The sequence below is a fragment of the Carassius auratus genome, chromosome 5, assembly GCF_003368295.1.
Source record: "Carassius auratus strain Wakin chromosome 5, ASM336829v1, whole genome shotgun sequence".
Taxonomy (NCBI): domain Eukaryota; kingdom Metazoa; phylum Chordata; class Actinopteri; order Cypriniformes; family Cyprinidae; genus Carassius; species Carassius auratus.
Genome location: NC_039247.1, coordinates 19,742,226 through 19,764,634, shown reverse-complemented (window position 1 = coordinate 19,764,634; position 22,409 = coordinate 19,742,226). Strand labels below are relative to the sequence as shown.

Here is a 22,409-nt window from a genome sequence, read left to right as displayed (position 1 = left end):
ACAGCTCTGCGGGGAGACAGCTGACTGGAGCAGCTACGGGGATTCATAACTTCTTTTTCATCTCTAAATGCCTTATAAAAATTGAATGAAACGGATACAAAATTAGCCGCAAAACTAGAGAATTCTGATGTAATGCTTAAAAGAGGCTTAGAAAGGGAGAAATGGGGTGAAAAAAGAATAAAAGGATATTTGTTTCTGCACTCCTCGCTTAGTCTCATGAGATTCCTCTCTCTTTCTCTCTCTCTTTATAGCTCTCTCTCAGCACGCCACAGTAAGATCAGTGACACCGTTCCCCGCTCCTCCACCTCTTCTCCATTGATTCAAGTACACTACTGTACGCAGTCCGTTCTGCATCTCTGTTGCCCGCTGTGCCACACAATAAGCAAAGAAGCATTTCGTCATTCTGATACAGCGCTAACATCTATCACCAACTGATTCACTTAAGTCTGTTTCCAAGCTGAACGAGGCCTTGATTTACATTCATATAAAATACTTGCGAGACTGTGAAGCGAAAGTACAAACTCCACACAAAGGTGTATTGGCAAGACTAACTATTCAATGTCATTGTATCCTATCTGCTATCATTTCCCATTATGAGCCACAATACCCATTTTCTCCCAACAATGAGGTTCAAGCTCAATTGTGAAAAATGTCCATTTCTCAGTGCCATAAATCCTTAGGTTGCACACAGCATGATAGGAGTAGTTTTGTGACATGATTAACTCAGGAGCTTGCACGATTTCGGGCGCAGGAGACTCGCGCTCCTCAAACATCACAAGAGGGGGGAGAAGAGGAGGAGAAGTGGCCAACAGAACTGCAAAATTACAAATGTATCATGTTGAAATATCCAGGGAGTAAAACAACACAGTTTTTTTTAGACGTCCCTCAGAAAGAGCCAATTTTTTACTACTTCCATGTGTGAAGGGTTAGAGCAATGTCTCAAATCTCTCTTTAACGGAATCTGCTTCTCAGCCATTTATTGTGAAAAGCTACATTTCAGTCTGACATATATTATATATTATATCTGAGATTCTTCAGTGTTCCTGGTAAAAAGAGACACTTGTGTTCATAAATAATAACTGCTCATTAAATACGCCAGCATTTCTCTTTGAAAGACCCCGTGAAATGGCTTGACTTGCAGTTTCCTTTCCTTTTTCCTTTTGAAATACAGCTGAAATCAAATAAAATTAATAGATGAAAACGTAGAAATTAGAAATATTGCCTGGGTAACTAAATGAAAAAATGTTTAAGTTGAAGCACTGGAGTGCTAACTGGACAAAAATAAAAACTAATTCTGAAATTATTATATATTAAACCTAAACAGAAATATATATATATATACATATACATATACATATATATATATATATATATATATATATATATATATATATATATATATATATATATATATATATATATATATATATATATATATATATATATAAAAGAAAAATAAAATAATAAAATAACATGACATACCTTGAAAAATAAAAGTTAGCTCCAAACCTTCAAAGTTTTCAAAAACGAACAACCTATAATGGTCTATAACATGACACTGACATGTGATCATCAACATTTATATGGGGTCTTTAGCACATCCTACACAACGTATGTGCAGGTATGCTTGTAAAAGTGCCTCTTTAAGCATACTCACCTTTGTCACTGCAGGATATCCAGCAGCCACCTCCGCTGGACAGTGTATCTTCTCCTCATTGGACACCTGCACCGCAGTGGCCCACTGATCCAGGAAGCCGCTCGGGGTGAAGAGGCCACAGTCCCTTACGCTCGCCTCCCGCTCAAAGTCCTCACACACACCATCACCGTCGTAGACGTAACACAAGCTGGGCTCATCTTCAGAGGAGAGAGATAGAGATGAACTGGTATGAGAAACACTGAACCACTGCATCAAAAGCCCATTTCAAATACTGAGCTTGTAGCAGTTATTCACTTCCTTAGCTTTAGTGCTTCTCCGACAGTTTCAGGCGGTGGATGACTTCAAAGAAACCCTCCACCCATCTACTTCAAAGCAATTATCTACAGTAGATATACATTAAGATTTGTTTGGGTACGTAAATTATTAAATTAACTTACTTACTGTACATGTTTACAAGAATAAAAAGAAAAGAAAAAAACAACTTGAGGCTAATTTAAATATTCACTAAATAAATTACACTTTATCGACCTTCCAAATAAATTGCATTTACACAGTCTGAATAATATGCAGATAAATATAGTTTCTGTTGGTAAGTAATAACTTGTTTGCATTTTAACATTTTAAAATTACAACAACACATCTTAGGTGTACGCAGTTTTAAAATGATCTCACTCCACATGTTGGAAAAAAATTTAAATAAAAAAACGTTAAGCTAATGTGAATGAAAGCTAAATAAATCATACATAAGCAATATGAATTATATGAAAACACAAAAATAAATAAAACATTTTTTTTATAATAATAACAGCTTTCAAGTGGTGTCAGGATAACAGGAGTTATCCATTTTAGCTGTTGGGGTTAAAAAACAGATGATATTTAATTTAGTTGAGTATATGACATTCTGTTTAGTTTGTCATAAAGGTTGTTTAGAGCACTCACTGTTTAACTTGGCATTACTTCACAGTGTTGTTATATATGGTCTATTTTTTACTGGTTTTAAAACAAGGACAGTCATAAATCATCATACACGATGACAGATTCATTATCTTTTAAGACTGTACTTCATGTATCAGCAGCCCAGACGCATTTCTAGCAAAGCGATCACCTCGATTAAAATCCCACTGCCATTATCGGGTGAAGGACTTCAAGCTTCTTTTTAATTAAGAGCTCTTCCTTTTCAAAATGGTGATTTGTGTTATTTGATGTGTCCCGTTCCTGTCTTTACCCAGGCCCTGAGGTGTCAGCAAAATTTAGACGCGTATAGCTGACACTAAGGGAACACGTTTTGAATTGCAATGTTCTGTCACCTGTTCAATCCAGCCATCCTGGTAATCAACAACTACGAGGAGTCAATCACTGCAAACAGCAGTCAGGAAATAAGTTTGCAAGATGTGCACTTATCAAATCAAACACTCTTTCCCCGACAAGCTACAAAACAATGCTAACAAGGACAGACTATGTAAAGTTATAGGCATCCTCAGGCGCACAGCAGCCGCAGTACATCAGTCAGAGGAAGCTACTATGTGTAAAGGGCAGCAGGATCCACGCTGCACCTTGTCACATCACTTCCTGCGCTAAAAAAGCACAGGAAGTGTTTTATTAATACTGTGTTACCGTGTACGGTTCGCGTGACACTTTCAAAACAGAGTGCTGGAAAACATCAAGAAGCATAGGGTTGACGTAACCATAGATCTTTGCCCTTCTGTTTGATCAGAGGTTTGTCTTGGGGTTCATTCATGTTTTGGACAGAGCAGCCAGTGCTGTTCAAAGTGACATACTGTAGAAAGCTCCAACTTTCCACACGAGGATGTAGAAAAACTGATGTAGCAAAGCAAGTGGAATGTGCTGAATGTCAGTGACTGTTTTTTTAAGGAATAGTTCTGGCAGGATCTAAAAAATCTGTCATTTACTCAGCCTCATTCCAAATCTAACTTTATTTTTCTCAGTGAAATGCAAAAGTGTTCAATTTTTGAACACTGTGCTAGATGCTCTTATCAATGATATTACAATGAACATCTGAACAGAGACTTGGCGTGTGCTATGTTGACAAAGGAAATGAGATCTTAAGGTAATGAAAGCGTAAACTGTCAAGGTACTGTTGAAATGGTAAAGTACAACTAAAAAAAGAAAAGAAGAAAAAAAATAAATGAACATGGTTTATCTTTGACGTTTATGTTGCGTTTTCTCTTTCTCTTTTTTTGTGTAAATTACAAATTTTATTTTTTGTATGAACTGTTCCTTTAAGGCAGTGAAGGATAAACTCACTGAACCTAAAAAAGAAAAAAGAAAAGAAAAGCGGAACTGCCAATTAAGCACTGTCGGGTACTAGTGCAACCTCAAACTTCCAGAGGTGTCCTAGAGGTCAGACAAGACTTCAGCTAGATGAATGTTGGCTACATTCAACAGAGAACTTCAAAAACCCTTCTTATCTGTTCTTCTTTGCTGCCTCCTTTTCTTTCTCCACTCCAGCTTACTGTCCACACGTTTAGAAGAAAAGGGGATTGTTGCATTCCTGCTAACAGGAAGAAGTGCCACAAAAGTTCGCTGGTGCTCGTTGGGCAGATCTTTTGTGAGGGGACTTAAATGTCCCTAAGAGGGTCCAATTATGTGGCCAATTGTTTTGACAGAACTGATCAGCTTACAACTTAAAGCACTCCATTAACATCACAACCAGCTAACAAGTTTTGTACTACGAAGGGATAGTACAACAGAACTTTCTTGGTCTTTCACACATTGTCAGTGTAGGACACTGTGACACTGATGACGGGTTGAAGCCATGAGATTGATGGCGAGAACTGACATCAACAGAGCACTGAGAAGTAATCAGCAATACAGCTGCTGTTGGAGCAAAACATTGATCAAACTGTTGCTACACCGCATGCTTTTACTTTATTGTACTTTGCTGTTGAAATAGTGCTAAAAATTATTTATTATTATTATACAAATTATTATAAAAAAAATTTTTGCTGTACAAAAAAGAAGCTATTTTGAATAATTGTTATGCAGATCTTTTCCATTGAATGGCACATACAGTGTCTATGTTTTTACACCATGTCTGACCAAGTCTGCAAAGATTAAAATGTTTTTGAACACTTTGAATTTTTTTTTTTTACAAATATATAAAGAGACTATAAGATTACTGCACAGCATTCCAAGATTTTTGAAACCATGCAATAGCAATACAATAGTGTGAAAAAAACCCCCAGTAAAACCTTAAAAGACATGGTCACATTTGAGGGGCCAAGATTCTCCAAAAATGTTACCTTTGTTTTCATCAGAAAAATGAAATATATGTGTTGGAATGTCAAGAGGGTAAATAATGACTTAATTTACACTTGAACCACTATTCTACCTATAGATGACGGTCACATACCAACACAGTTGAACAACGGCTCTTTCTTGCACTGATTTGAGCAGCCATCTCCATTAGCGAAGTTCATGTCATCACATTGCTCTCCAAGATATCTGAAGGGCATGCACACATAAGCCATTAAAAGAGACTTAAATCACACAAATAGCCTTGCTACCACAAGACTGCTTTTAAATAAATCAAAAATGAACTTTATGTCAGTCATGGTTCAAAACAGCTTTTACCAACATAAGAAATAAAAGTAGGCTTATACTCAAAACAAGAAAAATTGAGCAAAACGAAATGCATTTAATTCAAGATACAGCCTCTGGAAACAATCTTACATGATTTAGCTTCTCAGCAAACAAGTCAATTCAATAAGTGATTCTATCGACTATGTCTAGTACAGATTGTTTTATTGACAAAACTTTTTCTATTTTCATAACACGGCTGTAACCATTGTCACCCACAGTGGTTGCAATAAACACAAGGATATGTTTTTAATTTCCATTACATCTATATTTATTGAATGCAGTAAGAGTTTAGAGAGTGAACTCACTTTTGGATGAGTCCATCTCCACAGTAGGGGGAGCCCAGCTGGTGAGAGAGAGGAGGAGATGGTTCACTCTCTGCTCTTCTAGACACTGTCAGCACGTGGTAGGTGTATGTCTCATCAGGCTTTATGTCCCTGGAAAACATAAACAAGGACTATTAATATGTTATTAAACTCTTATGCAGGATGTAAATTATAAGGTGTTTTAGTGGAACCCAACCCCACAAAGCTTGCATTCTTAAAATTGTAGTTAAATAAAAAGGTTGTGGGGCCTTACCTTTCAAAAGTTTGAGGTCAGTAAGAAATTATCACATTTATTCAGTAAGGACACATTAAATTAACCATAGAAAAAAATATTAAACCAAATTCAAAAATGTAAAATAAATGTCACGGTTTATATTTTTATCTTTATATTTTTTATAAAATTAAATGAAAAAATAAAATAAAAGAGAAACAGCACAACTGTTTTCAACATTCTTGATAATACTAATACTAATACTACTACTACTACTACTACTACTACTACTACTAATAATAATAATAATAACATTTCTAAATGTCTCAGCTTTGACTATTTTTTTAAAACATTAAAATAAATAAATAAATAAAAAATACTTACTACCACTTAAACTTTTGAATGGTTGGCAAGGCAAGGCAAGTTTATTTATATAGCACATTTCGTACATAATGGTAATTCAAAGTTTTTTACATAAAACAAAGTAAAATAATCATAATAAAATATAAAAAAAATACAGTGCAATCATTTCGGACATCGCACAGTGCTCATTCAATAAATTAAAGCTGAACAGATGAGTTTTGAGTAGATTTAAAAGTGGCTAATGTTTAAGCACATTGGATCTCTTCTGGAAGCTGATTCCAATTATGGGTTGCATAACAACTAAACTGACTCGATCCTAATGATCTGAGTGCTCAGATTTTTTTAAATATATTATAGGTTTATATTCAGTGAGCATATCTGCCCTGTATTTCGGTCCTAGATCATTGAGTTATTTATAAACGAGTAAAAGTAGTTTAAAATCAATCCTAAATGTAACTGGAAGCCAGTATCAGGACCTGAGGACTGGTGTGATATGCTCCGGGTTTCTGGTAGGGTACATATGTTTCAGTAAGGTTTTCAAAAGTTTGATAAAAAGCTAGAGCACTGTTGTCAAACAGACACTGGTGAACAGATATATATTGCTTACATGCTTTCTATATACTTCAACAAAACATGACAGGAACTGTCTCTTTATTAGAGTTAGCACTTTATTATAGAACTGCTAAGTAGCTAGTTTGAGTCCTGCTCCATGCTTGAGTTGAACGTGCACACTTTTTCTATATTATGTTTATAGCACAAATATATAACACAGAACCCTTTAGTATAAAGAAAAGAGGTTATACCTTTAAAAGAATCCTGCTTACCTCTGCCTACGTTAACACTTTTAAATATTTATAGCTGAGAGATGGAAAATTACTTTGGAATGAGTGTTTACGGGACGAGTTGTAGTGTGTGCTATTATAAGGCGATAAACACTCAGTGTATTTAATTTTAGGGATTTCATGCGAAACTAACTGTCCCCTTTCATCCTCAAGCACCAACAATTAGATGCTAAGAAAGGATGGCTATTGTAATGTGACTCTAGGTAGAGTACAAAGTGAGCTCTCGGCACTCGTCATGACTGTAATACAACCCTTCAGGTACACGAGGCACAAGACTCAGCTGAAACAGAGCAAACCTCTATTCATCATATGTGCCGGGATCAGGCCTCTTAAGCTCAGCAACGGACCACCCAAATGACCCAAGACCCCCTCGTACCTTAAAATGCATTTCCTCTCTCATTCTATTTATCTTCACCTCACAATGAAACACAAAGAATAGAGCGACGGAGAATAGAGGTGGAGGCAGTGCAGGATCAATTTGGGATGCGGAGGGGGAGGTACGGAGCTTCACTCTTGGACGATACGCTTATCTGTCTGCATTACTAGTCCTCAACTCCCTTTCTTTCTAAAAAAAAAAAGAACATAAATGAAATATCTTGCTGTTATTGACCCAGCCACTTACGGGGCTCGGGTTAACGAAAACATTTTAATCGCGACTCAGATCAACCTTTAAACCTCTGTCTGCACATATGCTTCTCTGATCCTTTACACCGCTTTAACTTTCCGCCTGCAGGAACAGAAACTTGGAGGGATCGCGCAATGTGCGGAAAGCCTCACAGCTGGTTCAGGTATATTCGACTTAATCAGCTCCACCATGAGGCTCTAAAACCCCACTAGCTCATCCAGCTGCAGACTTCCCAAACAGTCAAATATGGGTCAGAGAGCCTCGGTGGTGTGAGAACTGCCGAGTGCCAGAGGACACTTTGCTAGAACTGCATGCCGAGTCTGAGCCAACCCCCGAAGGCAGGAGCTGGAAGATCTTGGCCTACAATGTGGTCTTGTGGCTGTGTTTTTCTAAGACATGTTTGTTGTGGAGAGGCAGAGCAAAGCTAAAAGAGTACTGCTGCTATCCTTAACAGCCACAGTGACTCCTGAGGTAGACCGTTGGCTTGGCTTCCACAACCAGGAAAGGATATTTTGCCTATTAAATCGAGTAAGTATCAATTTAGCCATCAATGTCTTGTGGCTACATTACAAATTTACAGCGAGGCTGTTTGTTTGTGAAATCATAATCATTTCTTTGAGCAACCGGAGCTTCCGTGCATTGCTAAAAACACTCAGAGAAGATCATTCTTAAAAATAAACCTGCAGACATAAAACTTTCTATGAATACGGCAGCATTCAAAGACATGGTACAAGAAGACAGCACTCTTCATTGTCCCACATGCGTGGTAACTCAAAACGATGAAAGCGGTCACAGCACCTTCCTGTCTTGGTGTTTTCAGACGATAACAACATTTGTCAAGCCTCTGTTCTGGAATTTGTGAGAGCTCATGACATCATCACTATTCCCGTGCGGGATACCCCAGAGTAGTGTGGGAAAACACTGCGGCTCCGAGCCTTTCACTCTTAAGTCAATAAGATGGGAGCGTGCAACACTGACAATGTTCAGGAAGCACCCGGGTTGTTAAACAAGACAGTAACCAGACACTGAAGCAGCCCAAATCTCTGGGTATAAATGTGACCAGCTTCACTTCCTGAAATCATAATGGTTTGGTTTCTGTCAATGCTCGTAGGTTTTCATCTGTCCAGAGTTTCTTTTCATTCCCAAATTACCATATGGGTTAATGAACCATAAGGTGCCATTCATTCATACAGAAAGACTTTTCACACCAACAAACCTTCGATTTTTATCAGACAAGCACTTCGCAAATATGAAAACACAGTTAAGCAGTTAAATAATTTAAAATAGGGGTGCACAATAAATTTCGGCTCTGTGTAGTAACAGCTGCTCTATGTGAAATCACACACCTGATGGAATTTATCGCTGATTAGAGAACCGGCTTTACTGACGAGATGCACATTAATTACTGGGCAATATTTATTGTGCATCCCTAATTTAAAAATACAGATTTTTAGAAACTAAAAATCATACAAGAGGCATAAGGTATTATTTTTTTTTCTGTCAGCAGGCTAATTTGAAGTGTGAATTAATATCTTCATGCAGACAAGGAAATGAAACAGTATTTATCACTTACGGAATGAAAACCTGTTTTATTGTGCAATGTGGTCTGCACCTAAATGCAGCTGGACTTTGGAACAAACACATAGAAGAGTGAGATATACAAGTCCATCTTTTCTGGTGCGTGTTACTGAGCTTCATAGAGAAGCACACTCGTCTTCCTTAGTTTTTCTGAAGGTACTCCTCTCTTTCAGCCCAGATGCTGGAAAAGTCGCATTATAGAATTCGCTGTAAAGGAATGAAAGAGATGCATCCATAATGCTAAGCCCTCTGTGCAGCTGCTCGCTGCTTGAAGTGTTTAGGAGGAGAATGACGATCAAGAAACTTACTTCAAAGGAGTGGAAATAATTTGTCATTTAAAATCAAAATCAGATTTCATATGGTTATATAAAACAACAACACAACCTCAATCGTATAATTTACCAAACCACAGATGTTTGGTCAGACCGCAACTCAACCCAAGAGATCCATCAAGTGGTGCTTACTATTTGCTCTATGAATGAAAGAGAAGCACGCTGCTGGAATCATTGACAGCTCTGGGGAAGGTTACCTTAATGGAGATAAGTAGTAATCTCTTCAGATTGCAACTGGAAAACAAAAATACACTGCACAAACACAGATGTCTAAACCAGAATGTCCTAAATAGATACTATAGATACTATTCTGAATTGAAGTCACGAATCATACATGCATTTCACAGCTTTAAAGCAATTATCCATCAAAAATTCCATCATTATCCATCAATCATCCATCTGAGTTAAGAATGTTCAATAAGTTTTAATTTTGCATTTCACAAGCAGAAATCGCAACTTATTGGTTTGGAATGACCTACAGGTGAATGATGAATTACAAAAATGTTAATTTTGGGCTGGTGAACTATACCTTAAAATGCACAAGACAATGCTAAAACTTGCATATCCTGTGCATGCTTACCACATGCAGCATTGATTTGTGGGTCATGTGTGTTCTTTTATAACACTTTGTCTAGGTGCCCTGTGACATAATCATATTGATAAATTAGCAAATGAAAACATGGCGTGTGTGAAGCAGTTTGAAGGTTCTCGGAGGCCATGCCGTTTAATCACACTCCAAACTGGAGCAGCATTGATCTATAGCGGCTGTTCTTTGGCTGAGATCACATATTACAGCACATTCCCCTGCTACACTGAAGAGCTCTCATTAGGAAGCCTGCCTCTTTTAGCCAGACACCACTTTGATTGGAGCTGCTTTCACTGGTCACAATGAGTGATTGCCTGCCTCTATTGGAGCCGAAGTAGGCTTGCACCTGGAGGATGAAATGGCCATGTAATTTTGCGCCACTCTGGAGCTGACAAAACATTTTATGGCCCTTGTTTTCCATGATGATATTAAAACGATCTATAGTTAATTGTCACGCAGTGATGAAGGATCAGGACCGTGTGGACTCTGCAAAGGCCACCCACATTGAGGACTGAAAGGGAGAAGAAATGAGAAAAACAGATAGTGGACAGTAACAATGACAATAAAATAGGACAAAATAACTGACAAGAATCTGTAGCAATACTTTTCATTTCAGGTGATCAAACAAATCTCAAATTATTTATTTTAATTTAATAATGTTTCTTACGAATCTTTGGGAAACAACTCCTTACCTATAATTCAATTACAGAACTCTATAACTGAGTTGTAGCTTAACTTTATACATATATTTTTTTACTCGCTCTGTCATCATTTTTACTCACTCAAAAAAACTTTATTTTTATCACTGTACTATATTAAATTGCATTACACTGATAAATGTATATAGACATACACATTTGTAATTCTATTTGAAATATTCAAAGACTATTTTTATTTTAAATCTCCTGTTAGAATGATATTAGCATACTAGAATGGTTTCTAAAGGATCATGCGAAACTAAACTGTAATATCATTATAAAATATTCAACTAAAAATATTTCATTACTTAATATTGAGAAAAGTAATAATATTACACAATATTACAATTTTTACTGTATTTTGAGCATTCAGAAACTCCAAAAAACAAACAAAGAAAACAAATTGTAGCAATTTAACAATATTTCATTCATATTCATAATTTAACTTCCCTTTCCGAACAATTATACCGCTATAATAAAACTCCATGAAAGCAATAAAATCATACACATTTTCTGGTAAATTGTGTAACAGTTTTGGGGAAAGAAAAAAACTAAACTAAAGTTAGTCACCAAGTCAAACATTTGTAAGAGCAATTAATGTATGATTTAGGAGCAAAACAACTCTGTTTCTTTGACACAGACTGCCCCCAGGCCTTAATGTTGTTCATGCCGAATCCAACTACTGCAGTAAAAAAAAAAAAACGGACCCAGAGCGCACCCCATGCTGAGGTTGGAACTGCCGATGGTGAGGAGTTGGGTGGTGGAGGGATGCTGAAATACTGTAGAGAGAATAAAGGTAAGGTGGCTTGGGCTATTTATAGAATTTCTCTCTTGAGCTGATAGGACAGGTGATGTGATAGCTGATGATGAACTGGCCGGGTTAATTATCTGAACATGCTCCTCCCGAACTTTGTTAATAAAAAATAATTTGTTAAACTGATAAAAGTGGAAGTCTTTCTGAAATACGCTGTATTACTCCACACATCAGAATTTCAGATGAGGGGAGTTTTTTTTACTGATCCCAGAGTGGTACAATCACAAATATATTTTCTCACCATCTGGTGAATACAGCTGTGCAGCATTAATATATAAAACAAACCTTTTCAATAAAATAAAAACACATTATCTGAGCAGATTAAACTGTTGGCTGATGAATCTGTATACCTCACTAACACAACTTGGATTGTGCTTCTACAAACCAAACACGGATACTTCGCAAAGATTTGTTAAGACTATTTTCATATATTTATATATATATATATATATATATATATATATATATATATATATATATATATATATATATATATATATATATATATATATATATATAGACATTTATTTGTTCAGATGAAAAGATCTGCAAGTCTTTTTTCTTACTGCTGCTGCAGCTGTCACCGCATTTACTGTTACAGTATTTCACTTGTCAGACAACTTTTTGGAAACAAGAAAAGACGCCCAAAAACAGCCCAGTGTGAGTTCAGTGAGTTCACATTGGGCCTTGTTTATACAGTCTATACAGAGTAGTTTTTTTTTTTTTTTTTTTTTTTTGGGGGGGGGGACGCTAATGTACATTATTGGCAGCCTGCCAACTGAGGTGGGGTCTTGTTCTGTTGGAGGTCTCAGAATTTAGAAGACTGGGTAAAAAAAAGAAAGCACAAAAGGAGGCAAACACAATGCCTGTCTACCAAACTTAATCAATATCCTGTTAATGAGGCATATTTCCCAGAAAGAAATAATGGATGCTCAATAGGTAATTTTTACAGATTTTTTAAAAAAATTTTAATTGGATACTACAAGTTTTATAATTGTTACTTCAGTTATTTCAAGAATTTTTCTCAAAATCATTATGGAGGTTCACAACTTTATTTTGAAAAATAAAACTAAATATAACTTATATATAACTTATATTATATATAAAATATAACTAAAAAACTCTGGGAACATTGCCAATTAATTGAAAATGTCTTTGCATCTTAAAGTGTTCTTTGTGATTGGTCCAGAGCCGTAGAGGGATTGGCTCTGGATTGGTCTACTGCATACAGCGTGTGTCGGAAACTAAATGCCCATTGCCATGACAGAATAACAGCCCTTTGAGTTTGACTCCTAACCCTAAGATTGTGGGTTCAAGTCTCAAGCCGTCAATACCATGACTGAGGTGCCCTTGAGCAAGGCACCGAACCCCCAACTGCTCCCCAGGAGCCGTAGCATAAATGGCTGCCCCCTGCTCCAGGTGTGTGGTCACGTGTGTGTGTGTCCACTTCTGTGTGTGTGTGTGTGTGTGTACTTTGGATGGGTTAAATGCAGAGCACGAATTCTGAGTATGGGTCACCATACATGGCTGTTTGTCATGTCACTTTCACTTACCAAATCGAGCTGGAGTCTGATAATGAAATGGTTGAACTACTCTTACAGCGTCTTCTCGAAATGATGTTAACCACATAGAAATGTTACTGTGTTTGTGGGCAGACAAGTTGGCGACCTAAAAGGTGGGCGGAGATTATGCAAATGTCTTACTTCGTAACGTAGGGCCGTAACAGAATAAGATTCAAATTCCTGATGATTGCAAGCAGACTATTTTTTTTTTTTTTGACAGACAATAACTATCTATCGTGCACTGTCAGCTTCACAACTTTGCAGATAGTTTATTCTGCTGCGTGACACACTGCATGAAAGGTAATAGTCGAAAAGGCATAATAGGGGCATGTTAATGTACTTTCAGACTGCACACAATATATAGCATGAACAGTGTTGTCCCATTCACACACAAATGACTCTGAACTGAGTACTTTTTGTGAATCAAAAACACACAACACAAACAGTCTGATTTATGCTAAAACATGTGTAGTCCAATTCATTGAGTTGGAGTCTACCTGTCAATCTGTCTGCCTGTTTGTGCTGTCATCAAAGAGGCAGAGGCTCTTCAAACACTCTCCAACTGTTTTGTGGCCTCTCAGAATTTATGAGTATCCCATGAAGTTAAACTGCCTGGAAGCACTTCAGCATATATCTCTCAGATGACAACAAGCTGGCTGTGAAATTATTAGAGCTGACCTCAACACCCAGCCCAAGGAGTAAAGGATATGTTTGAAGACCACACATATAGTACCTAAGAGACGTTCATACAATGTCAAAGCTCCTCAACATATGGTTAAGCAAAGACGAGTATTCCTATGTATGATTCCAGCATTCCCAGAAATTTCCTAGAAATCTTGAATAGTGTTAGTGCCATATAAATTGACATCATTTGTTTATGTTGTCAGTTATGTTGACACAAAAAAAATAAAAAATAAAAAAAAAACTTTTCAAAGCCTATTTAAGGGTTTGCCAGTAAAAACTTTTATAAAAGAAAAACCAATATTTCATTCTTACTGGGGGTGTAACAATACATTGATGTGTATTGATACATCAATCAAATAACTAACAATATAATGTATCAATGCAATGCCTTAAATATTTTTAAGATTAACTTTTGAATATTTATTTTTGATGTTACCCATATTTCTACACATTGCCCATGACTACCCATACGTATTCCTGCCAAAGTGTGCATTCTCTTTTAAACTGTACAAGTGCCACACAATCATGATTCCGAAGCCTCAAAACTCAAGTTACTGTTATCATAGTTTATCTCATTCCACAAGACAATTATGTCCTGTGATTCATAATCTCGTGCAACTTTTTTTCATTTATTTTTCTATATTAGTTATTCTATATAACACTAAAGTGTATTTTAAGTCGGGAGTGTTCAAACTGAGATAGGGTTAGGGTTAGGGAGACAAATGATAAATAGGTTAAATTAAATGAAATGTATTTTGGTTGCTCTGGTGAGGTAATATAGATTTAACTGATTGTGTAAAATAGACACAAATAGTAAAATATTGTATTATTATTATATTGATCACAGGCCTCTCAATCTAATTAAATGTAATCGTATCAGGCTATGTTTGAGGCATGTTGGATGTTGTATTAACCTAAACTAGAACTAAAACTATTCAAACATTTTATTTAAAATATGAACTAGAAATAAAATAAATTGAAATTAAATTAAATAAAATCAAAACGAAAGCGGAAAAACAATTAACAAAATTATACTTAAATTTAACTACAATGAAACGTTAATTCACAAATATTGCTAAAAACTACTGTTGTATATAAATAATATATGCACCCCTAATCCTTACCTGTCCACATATCTCAGAGTGGGTTCCTGAAGGATCAGCCCATGTGGTGAATGTGTGAATGGTGGCTGACGAATCAGTCTATAGCGTAGAGGATGACACGACCGGCACAGGGGATTGTCTGGTTTTGAGGTAAGCAATGTGGCATCGATTTCCAAGTGCTGCTCCATGGTGAAGAACTGCACCCCATACACCTCCTCCTTCACATTAAGTTTGAGCGTCAATGGTGTGTCACAGAACACATACTGTGGACCCAGTGAGATGTTGTTGCCACTGAGGGTCAGCAAAAGGATGTCGTGAACTGCAGGAAGTCCAGTCTCCTCCGGAGAGAAGAAGGTGACCCAAACTGTGAGGGAGTCAGGCACCAGTGGATAGGCAAACTCCAGCTGCAGCATACAGCCCTGGGGTGGGCACATCGCTGAACCAACACTACTTGAGTCTAGACCAGCGTTGGGGCTCCAAGTGCTGACGCTCGCTTCACAGGCCTGCTCTACATCTGGTGGACCTAAAGAGGACAGCAAAAAAAAACAACAAGACTTTTCCTCTAGTCAACATGTTTAAAACTTAGCAGAAGTTAATGTCTTGTTATTTTCCCTTAGACACTGTGAGATTATGAAAATGAGAGGGGTAAATTTGTTGCTGCCAGGATGTTAGCGTGCTTGAGTATTGCTATGCAGTTGAAAACCCTTAAACCCTTAAAGTATGAACAATGGTAATATTGCCAAAAAAAAATAAATAATGGATGTTCACTAGGCCCAGCTTTTTTAAAGACGCACACAAGACTCGCTGATTCTTTTTAGTGTAGCTGTGTATTCCAATTAAAAAACAAATGACTCTAAATGAGTCAATCATTCTACTGAATCTTTCTTTGTCTAATGGACCTAAGGAGGTCAGCAAAGGATGGAAACAAAGACACTTTTCTCTAAGCTATTAATCGGAAACATTTTTTTTTCCATATAAATGTCCTGTGCACAACATAGAGCACCAGTGTTGTCTGATTCACACACAGATGACACTTATCAACTGATTGTTTTTAGTAACTTAAACACACACCACATGACCAGTGCTGTCCAATTCACAAACAAATGACTCTAAATGAGTCAATCATTCCACAGAATCATTCTATGTTTGGTGGACCTAAGGAGGACAGCAGAGGATGAAAATCAGGACTGTTCCTATAAAAATAAGAGGGGCACATTGATGCCGCTAGGATGCTAGCATGCTTTACAGGGTATTGCAATGCGGTTAAACCCTTAAACCTAAGTTTGACCAATAGCATTACCCATGTTTGCCATAGCAAGCACTGCTAATTATTTGCAGATGAACATAAAAGACTGTAGAAATTGCCCTGAACAATATCAATTGCAATGACTATTACATACAATTATTGGGTTCTTGGATTAATGAATGGCATTTCAAAAACAAACAAACAGATTATAAGAGAGCAAAATTATGTTCTTCGTTGAGACGGCATGAGGTCATGGGGAGAATTCTGGCCCTGGGCCCAGTTTTTCCTTTTTAGAAACTGGCAAGAGGTCATTGTGAGGCAGCAGAAGGGGGAGGGTCCCGGAGAGTGGGTGAGCTTGACAGGGAGGCCCCACTGAAACTCTGACGGAAAATCTGCTTAAAAGAGACCTACAGCAGTGGCCAACAGCTACAAGCTCGCGTCTATACTAAGTAAAGATAATTCATAAATTTATATTATAATGATGAGCTTTTGTAGAATATTATTTATTTAATTCTATCCTCCTTTGTTGTCTTGCAGAATAAAGTTGCTATATTTAGCTTAAATATTTCAAAACAAATATGATTGTTCATGTTGTGATGAGAAAAATAAAAAAGAGAAAGAAATAAAGAAAGAAAGAAGGGGGGGACTACAAAGCATCTTTTTCTGTTTTGCATAAAAAATGTGTATTTTTCTGTGTAATTTCCTTAATTTAATTTAATTTAAATGGCATTTATACATTTTAAGTGTGGCTCAAGCATCCCATTTTGAAACCACTATTGCTTTTAAAATGCTGGTCTTTGGTCTGAATTGTTGCACGACGAATTTAAAAATAAGGTGAGGTAAAAGCTTCTTTCACGTTTATTTTGGTTGACCTCAGTCAATCATCATTTGTAGTCGGACTACAAGTTAAATGACAAATGGAAAAAAAGCATTGGCCAAAAGTGTTGTTTATTTGGTTGACCTCAGCCAAGCATCTGGGTAACCTCCCTCGCACATCTGACTCGGATATCACCGCTGTTCTAGGGATATTTGTTGATCAATTAGATGGCCAAAGCAAACTGGGATGTTCTGAAACTAGATGCATTTTTGCAGTATCAAATGCACAAATTTTTGCTAAATGTCTCCCACATAAATCCCCCCCATGTACCTCAGCTGCTGATCAAGGGAATATTAGAAGAAATATTAGATGGATAAGGGGGAAAGGACAAAGCCAGAAATAGGCCATTGTGAGCCATCAAGCAGAACTGGACTTTACAAAACAAAACTGATAAATTATATCAAAATTTTCTCACCAAATGAATCAAACTCACAAAGCAAACAAAAAAGATAAAAAAAGAAAAGATTAACATTTTCAGATTAAAAAAAATAATAATGATAATAAAAAAAATTGGTAAAAGTGGGACGGAGACACAAGTCATTCCTAGCATTCCTGGTTTTGTGACTCACATTTATTCTCATCTTTTTCATGTTTTCAATCAACTGTTGGATCTTTCTTATGGACACAAGAAACCGCAGAGTAATTTGCGTAGCAAATCGGGCTTACTTTGCACAGCACTCTCACATCCATCTATTTGTTGTGCCTGTGTTGTTCTTTTATTGAATTCTAGCAACACGATAAGGGCATCACTGCCATAATGCTCATTTCCAAAAAGCCAACTAAGGACATCTGAACGGGAGGAAAAAAAAAAGGCTTTTTTTGTTTGTTTTTTTAACCTAGATGACTGAGGACAGGGAGCATTCATTGGATGAGGTAAGGACTGCAGGCAAGTGATTTTCTGAGAGCAGTGAAGGGCAGAGGTTTGAGCCAGCTGCAGGTCGTCAAAGTCAGGTTTTGTATCCGATTGTAAACAGTGGAAAGATGGCCCAGGCAATGAAGCACACCAGTGAAGCCATCCAAATGCAAAGCATAGTTAAAGTGCTGTGGCCATGGCAAGCCTGGGCATGCCTTCTCAGCTGACTGCGTGTAGCAACTGCTGGGCCGACTTGGCTTTTAGGGATCCAAGCATGCCCTTACGGCTCTGCCCGCCACAAGTCTGACTCACCCATTTAAAAAGCAACACAAATGAAGTGATTAAGTAATTACACAGAAAAATAGCTGGCCTCTGGAATGTAGGTCTCTGAAGTTGTTCTCAACATTTCAATGTCATTTTTTCAAGAGCTTTTATAGTTTGAGCTAAAATAGTGGGCATGTGTCATGGCCGTTAGGACCTAGCTAGTGCTTCTTCAGCGATTGAGTAAGTAGGGTAAATAACACAGATACTTTACACTCTTTTATACACTTTATACATAAAATAACTGGATAAAAAACTGATTCCTCAGAATTTCAATAAGAATAACCTGCCATGGCAGTTTGGCTTCGTTCTGTGATACCAGATCAAAGGTTGAACTACGAGGGCAAGATCATTGATACAGCACTGGAAAACATTACTCATTCCCCGTGGTAAAAATATTAATGTGCACAAAGCTCTATGGACCAATTGATTATTGATTTGATTATTTTAATTGTGATGATTTGGGCTCATATTTAACAAAAACCCACTATCTTAACTAATTAGAGACCAATAAAAAACATTTTTAATGAACTATTGGCCTTCTGGAAAGTATGTTCATCTACTGTACATGTACTCGATACTTGGTAAGGGCTCCTTTTGCTTTAATTACTGCCTCAATTCGGCATGACATGGAGGTGATCAGTTTGAGGCACTGCTGAGGTGATCTGGAATCACAGGTTTCTTTGACAGTGGCCTTTAGCTCATCTGCATTTTTTTTGGTCTCTTGTTTCTCATTTTCCTCTTGACAATACACCATAGATTCTCTGGGGTTCAGGTCTGGTGAGTTTGCTGGTCAGTCAAGCACATCAACACCATGGTCATTTAACCAACTTTTGGTGCTTTTGGTAGTGTGGGCAGATGCCAAATCCTGCTGGAAAATGAAACCAGCATCTTCAAAAAGCTGGTCAGCAGAAGGAAGCATGAAGTGCTCCAACATTTCTTGATAAACGGGTGCTTTACTTTGGATTAAAAAATAAACACTAGAAACCAACACCAGCAGATGACAGTGCAACCCAAACCATCACAGACTGTGGAAACTTAACACTGGACTTCAAGCAACTTGGGCTATGAGCTTTCTCCACCTTTCCTTCAGACTCTAGGACCTTGGTTTCCAAATGAAATACAAAACTTGCTCTCATCTGAAAAGAGGACTTTGGACCACTGGATAACAGTGCAGTTCTTCTTCTCCTTAGCCCAGGTAAGACACCTCTGAGGTTGTCTGTGATCCAGCAAATTCCTTGACACGTCTGTATGTGGTGGCTCTTGATACCTTGATCCCAGCCTAAGTCCATTCCTTGTGAAGTTCACTCAAATTCTTAAATCAGTTTAGCTTGACAGTCCCCATAAGGCTGCGGTTCTCTCGGTTGGTTCTGAATCTTTTTATTCCACACTTTTTCTTTCCACTCAACTTTATGTAAACATGCTTGGATATGTGTTCCTGTGGCTCAAGTGGTAGAGCATTGTGTTAACACCAGAAGGTTGTGGGTTCGATTCCCAGGGAACTCATGTTAGTTAAAATTGTTTAGCCTGAATGCACTGTAAGTTGCTTTGGATAAAAGTGTCTTCTAAATGCATACATTTTTAATAATAATTATTATTTATTTTTTTATTTTTTTGATAACAGCACTCTGAAGAGCCAGCTTCTTTGGCAATGAATGTGTGTGTCTTACCCTCCTTGTGAAGGGTGTCAATGATTGTTTCCTGGACAACTGTCAGGTCAGTAGTCTTCCCCATGATTGTGTAGCCTAGTGAACCAAACTGAGAGACCATTTTGAAGGCTCAGAGAAACCTTTGCAGGTGTTTTGAGTTGATTAGCTGATTGGCATGTCATCATATTCTAATTTGTTGATATAGTGAATTGGTGGTTTTTGTTAAATGTGAGCCAAAATTACTTACAATTAAAAGAACTACTTAAGTTTGTGTGCATTTAATTAATTTAATACACAAGTTTAACAATTTGAGTTGAATTACTGAAATAAATGAACTTTTCCATGACATTCTAATTTACTGAGATGCTCCTGTAAGTACTACATCACTGCTTTTTGTTTCTTGCCATTTTGTTAGCAATGGAACTTGCAACCACAGTTGGTTAACTGTCTGCTTTTACAAAAACCTGACCTTAAAAGTGCATATGAATCAAACCAAGAATGCATATACATCAGGGTTTATGTGCAATATTTTAGACTAAGGATTCATCAGCATTATTGAGTCTTACCTTCTGCTTCACGAGGGCTCCAGTAGCCAGAGGGAGCACAAGGTCTGGGAGAAGAGGAGTTTGAGGCATACTGCAGGAGCACCCCAACTTCAGTACATCTGTCACAAACTGATCCCACTTCTCTAGGAAATCAACAGACAGCCAAGGTAGCAACTTAGACACAGCAACACCACAACAACCTCTTGATTGGCTTTTCTTAATACATTTTATCTCTTTTTATTTCTGTTTTTTTTCTTCAATAACTTACAATACAAATGATGTCACTTTTAGGGTTTCACAATTTTAATGAATGTTCAATTTTTTAATTATGGTGGAAATCAGGTGATAAAATTTGAATACATATTTAATAATTGTATAAATTTTGAATTAATAAATCATTTCTTGATTAATAAAACAAATTAATAACCTATCTAGGAATAGCTTTGGCTCCTAGTCCTTTTCACCTGTCTGAGTAATGGCCGGTGAGGGCAGGGAACCACTCTAGTGTAACAGACTCTTGATCCTGGGCCGTAACTCGTGGAGTTAAAGGAACAGGAGCTGGTTTGCTTCCAGGTCTCCAAGACTGGTAGATCAGATCCAGGTAACAGTGCATCCGGGCCACCTGGTTCAGCGTGAAGGAATCTGTGCAGCCATCATCTTTATGGGAATAAAATGAACAAAGAAATCTCAGATGTTATACTAATTTTAAATACATTTCACAGATCCAAGTCAGCACAGAAAATGCTAAAAAAAATAAAATAAATGTCTGCAGAAGGCTTCTACTAAGCAGACATTTAGAGCTGATATATGTCTCACCAGCATAGCTCATGTAATTGTTGAAGGGGGTGTTTATGAAATGACGTCTGCCGCAGGTGTCGTTGCCTGGCTCAGGATCTCTACAGTACTTGTACTTGGGTGTGGGATTGGTATCTACACACAGATCTCCTGTCTCAAGAGAAGGCTCAGTCTCTAAGCAGGCATCATTACAGGACTCCACCTCTGAGATTCCCCTGAAGACATGGTACAGTCCAAGGCTGTGGCCAATCTCATGGATCATGGTGTGAGTGTGGCCAAATGTACCATAAAATGAAGGGTTTAAAACAATCCCACCTCAAAAGAAGACAGAACAAGAACAGATATTATAAGCATTATCTTTTTTGATACCTGCTTAATGTGTTTTTTTTTTTTCTGATGACAATGAAAGTTGATATACAATGCTCTTAAAACGCTTTAAAACTACAATATAAATGATGGTAACCCAAAGGTTGTTATCTACATTGTAGTGGTGCAAATATTTATTTACCTAAATGCGTTAAAGCTTCTTTATCCCAGGGCCAAGTGCCCACGCCAGCCATGTCTTCATCAGAAGAGTTAGCAAAGAAGATGTTCAAGTGTGTAGATCCATCCAAATTCAAAACCTCTTTCAGCTCCTTCACATTCATGTAGGCCCTACAGAACAAGAAAGACTTATTAACACACCAAATATTCAAAATGTATGCATAAAACCTTACAATCAAATATAGATTGGGGGGGTGAAATGCTATTTCATGCATACTGAGTTTTTTACACTGTTAAAGAGTTGGATTCCCATGCTAAACATGGACAAAGTTAAAAAAATTAAGTTGTACGTTTGAAGGAGTATTTCTGTTCCCAAAAGACTCCTTCCGGTTTGTCACAAGTTTCGAAAAGTTTTTTTCAAGTATGGCTCTGTGTGACGTTAGATGGAGCGGAATTTCCTTATATGGGTCCTGACGCACTTCTGCCAGAAGAGCGCGCGCTCCCGTATAGCAGAGCACTGAGAGCAGAGACATTCACTGATCAGAGCGAGAGCGTCACGAAATGTCACAAAAGAAGTGTGTTTTTGGTTGCCAGGGCAAGACAACCCTGCACAGATTACCAAAAAAAAAACAGCATTAAGGGACCAGTGGATGGAGTTT

General features: G+C 37.3%; 1 protein-coding gene across 3 annotated transcripts in view; it reads right to left on the bottom strand.

The window, feature by feature from the left end:
- The window catches only part of LOC113079934 (pappalysin-1-like), an 84,930-nt gene that overhangs the window by 35,497 nt on the left and 27,024 nt on the right, over window positions 1-22,409 (bottom strand). For all 3 annotated transcript variants that reach the window (XM_026252190.1, XM_026252176.1, XM_026252183.1), the window contains exons 3-10: window positions 21,776-21,921; window positions 21,289-21,582; window positions 20,937-21,129; window positions 20,494-20,615; window positions 15,003-15,504; window positions 5,566-5,694; window positions 5,031-5,122; window positions 1,658-1,854 (exon numbers count right to left, since the gene is read on the bottom strand). In XM_026252190.1, the coding sequence (XP_026107975.1) occupies window positions 1,658-1,854; window positions 5,031-5,122; window positions 5,566-5,694; window positions 15,003-15,504; window positions 20,494-20,615; window positions 20,937-21,129; window positions 21,289-21,582; window positions 21,776-21,921 (1,675 nt within the window). The remainder of the gene's footprint in view (window positions 1-1,657; window positions 1,855-5,030; window positions 5,123-5,565; window positions 5,695-15,002; window positions 15,505-20,493; window positions 20,616-20,936; window positions 21,130-21,288; window positions 21,583-21,775; window positions 21,922-22,409) is intronic.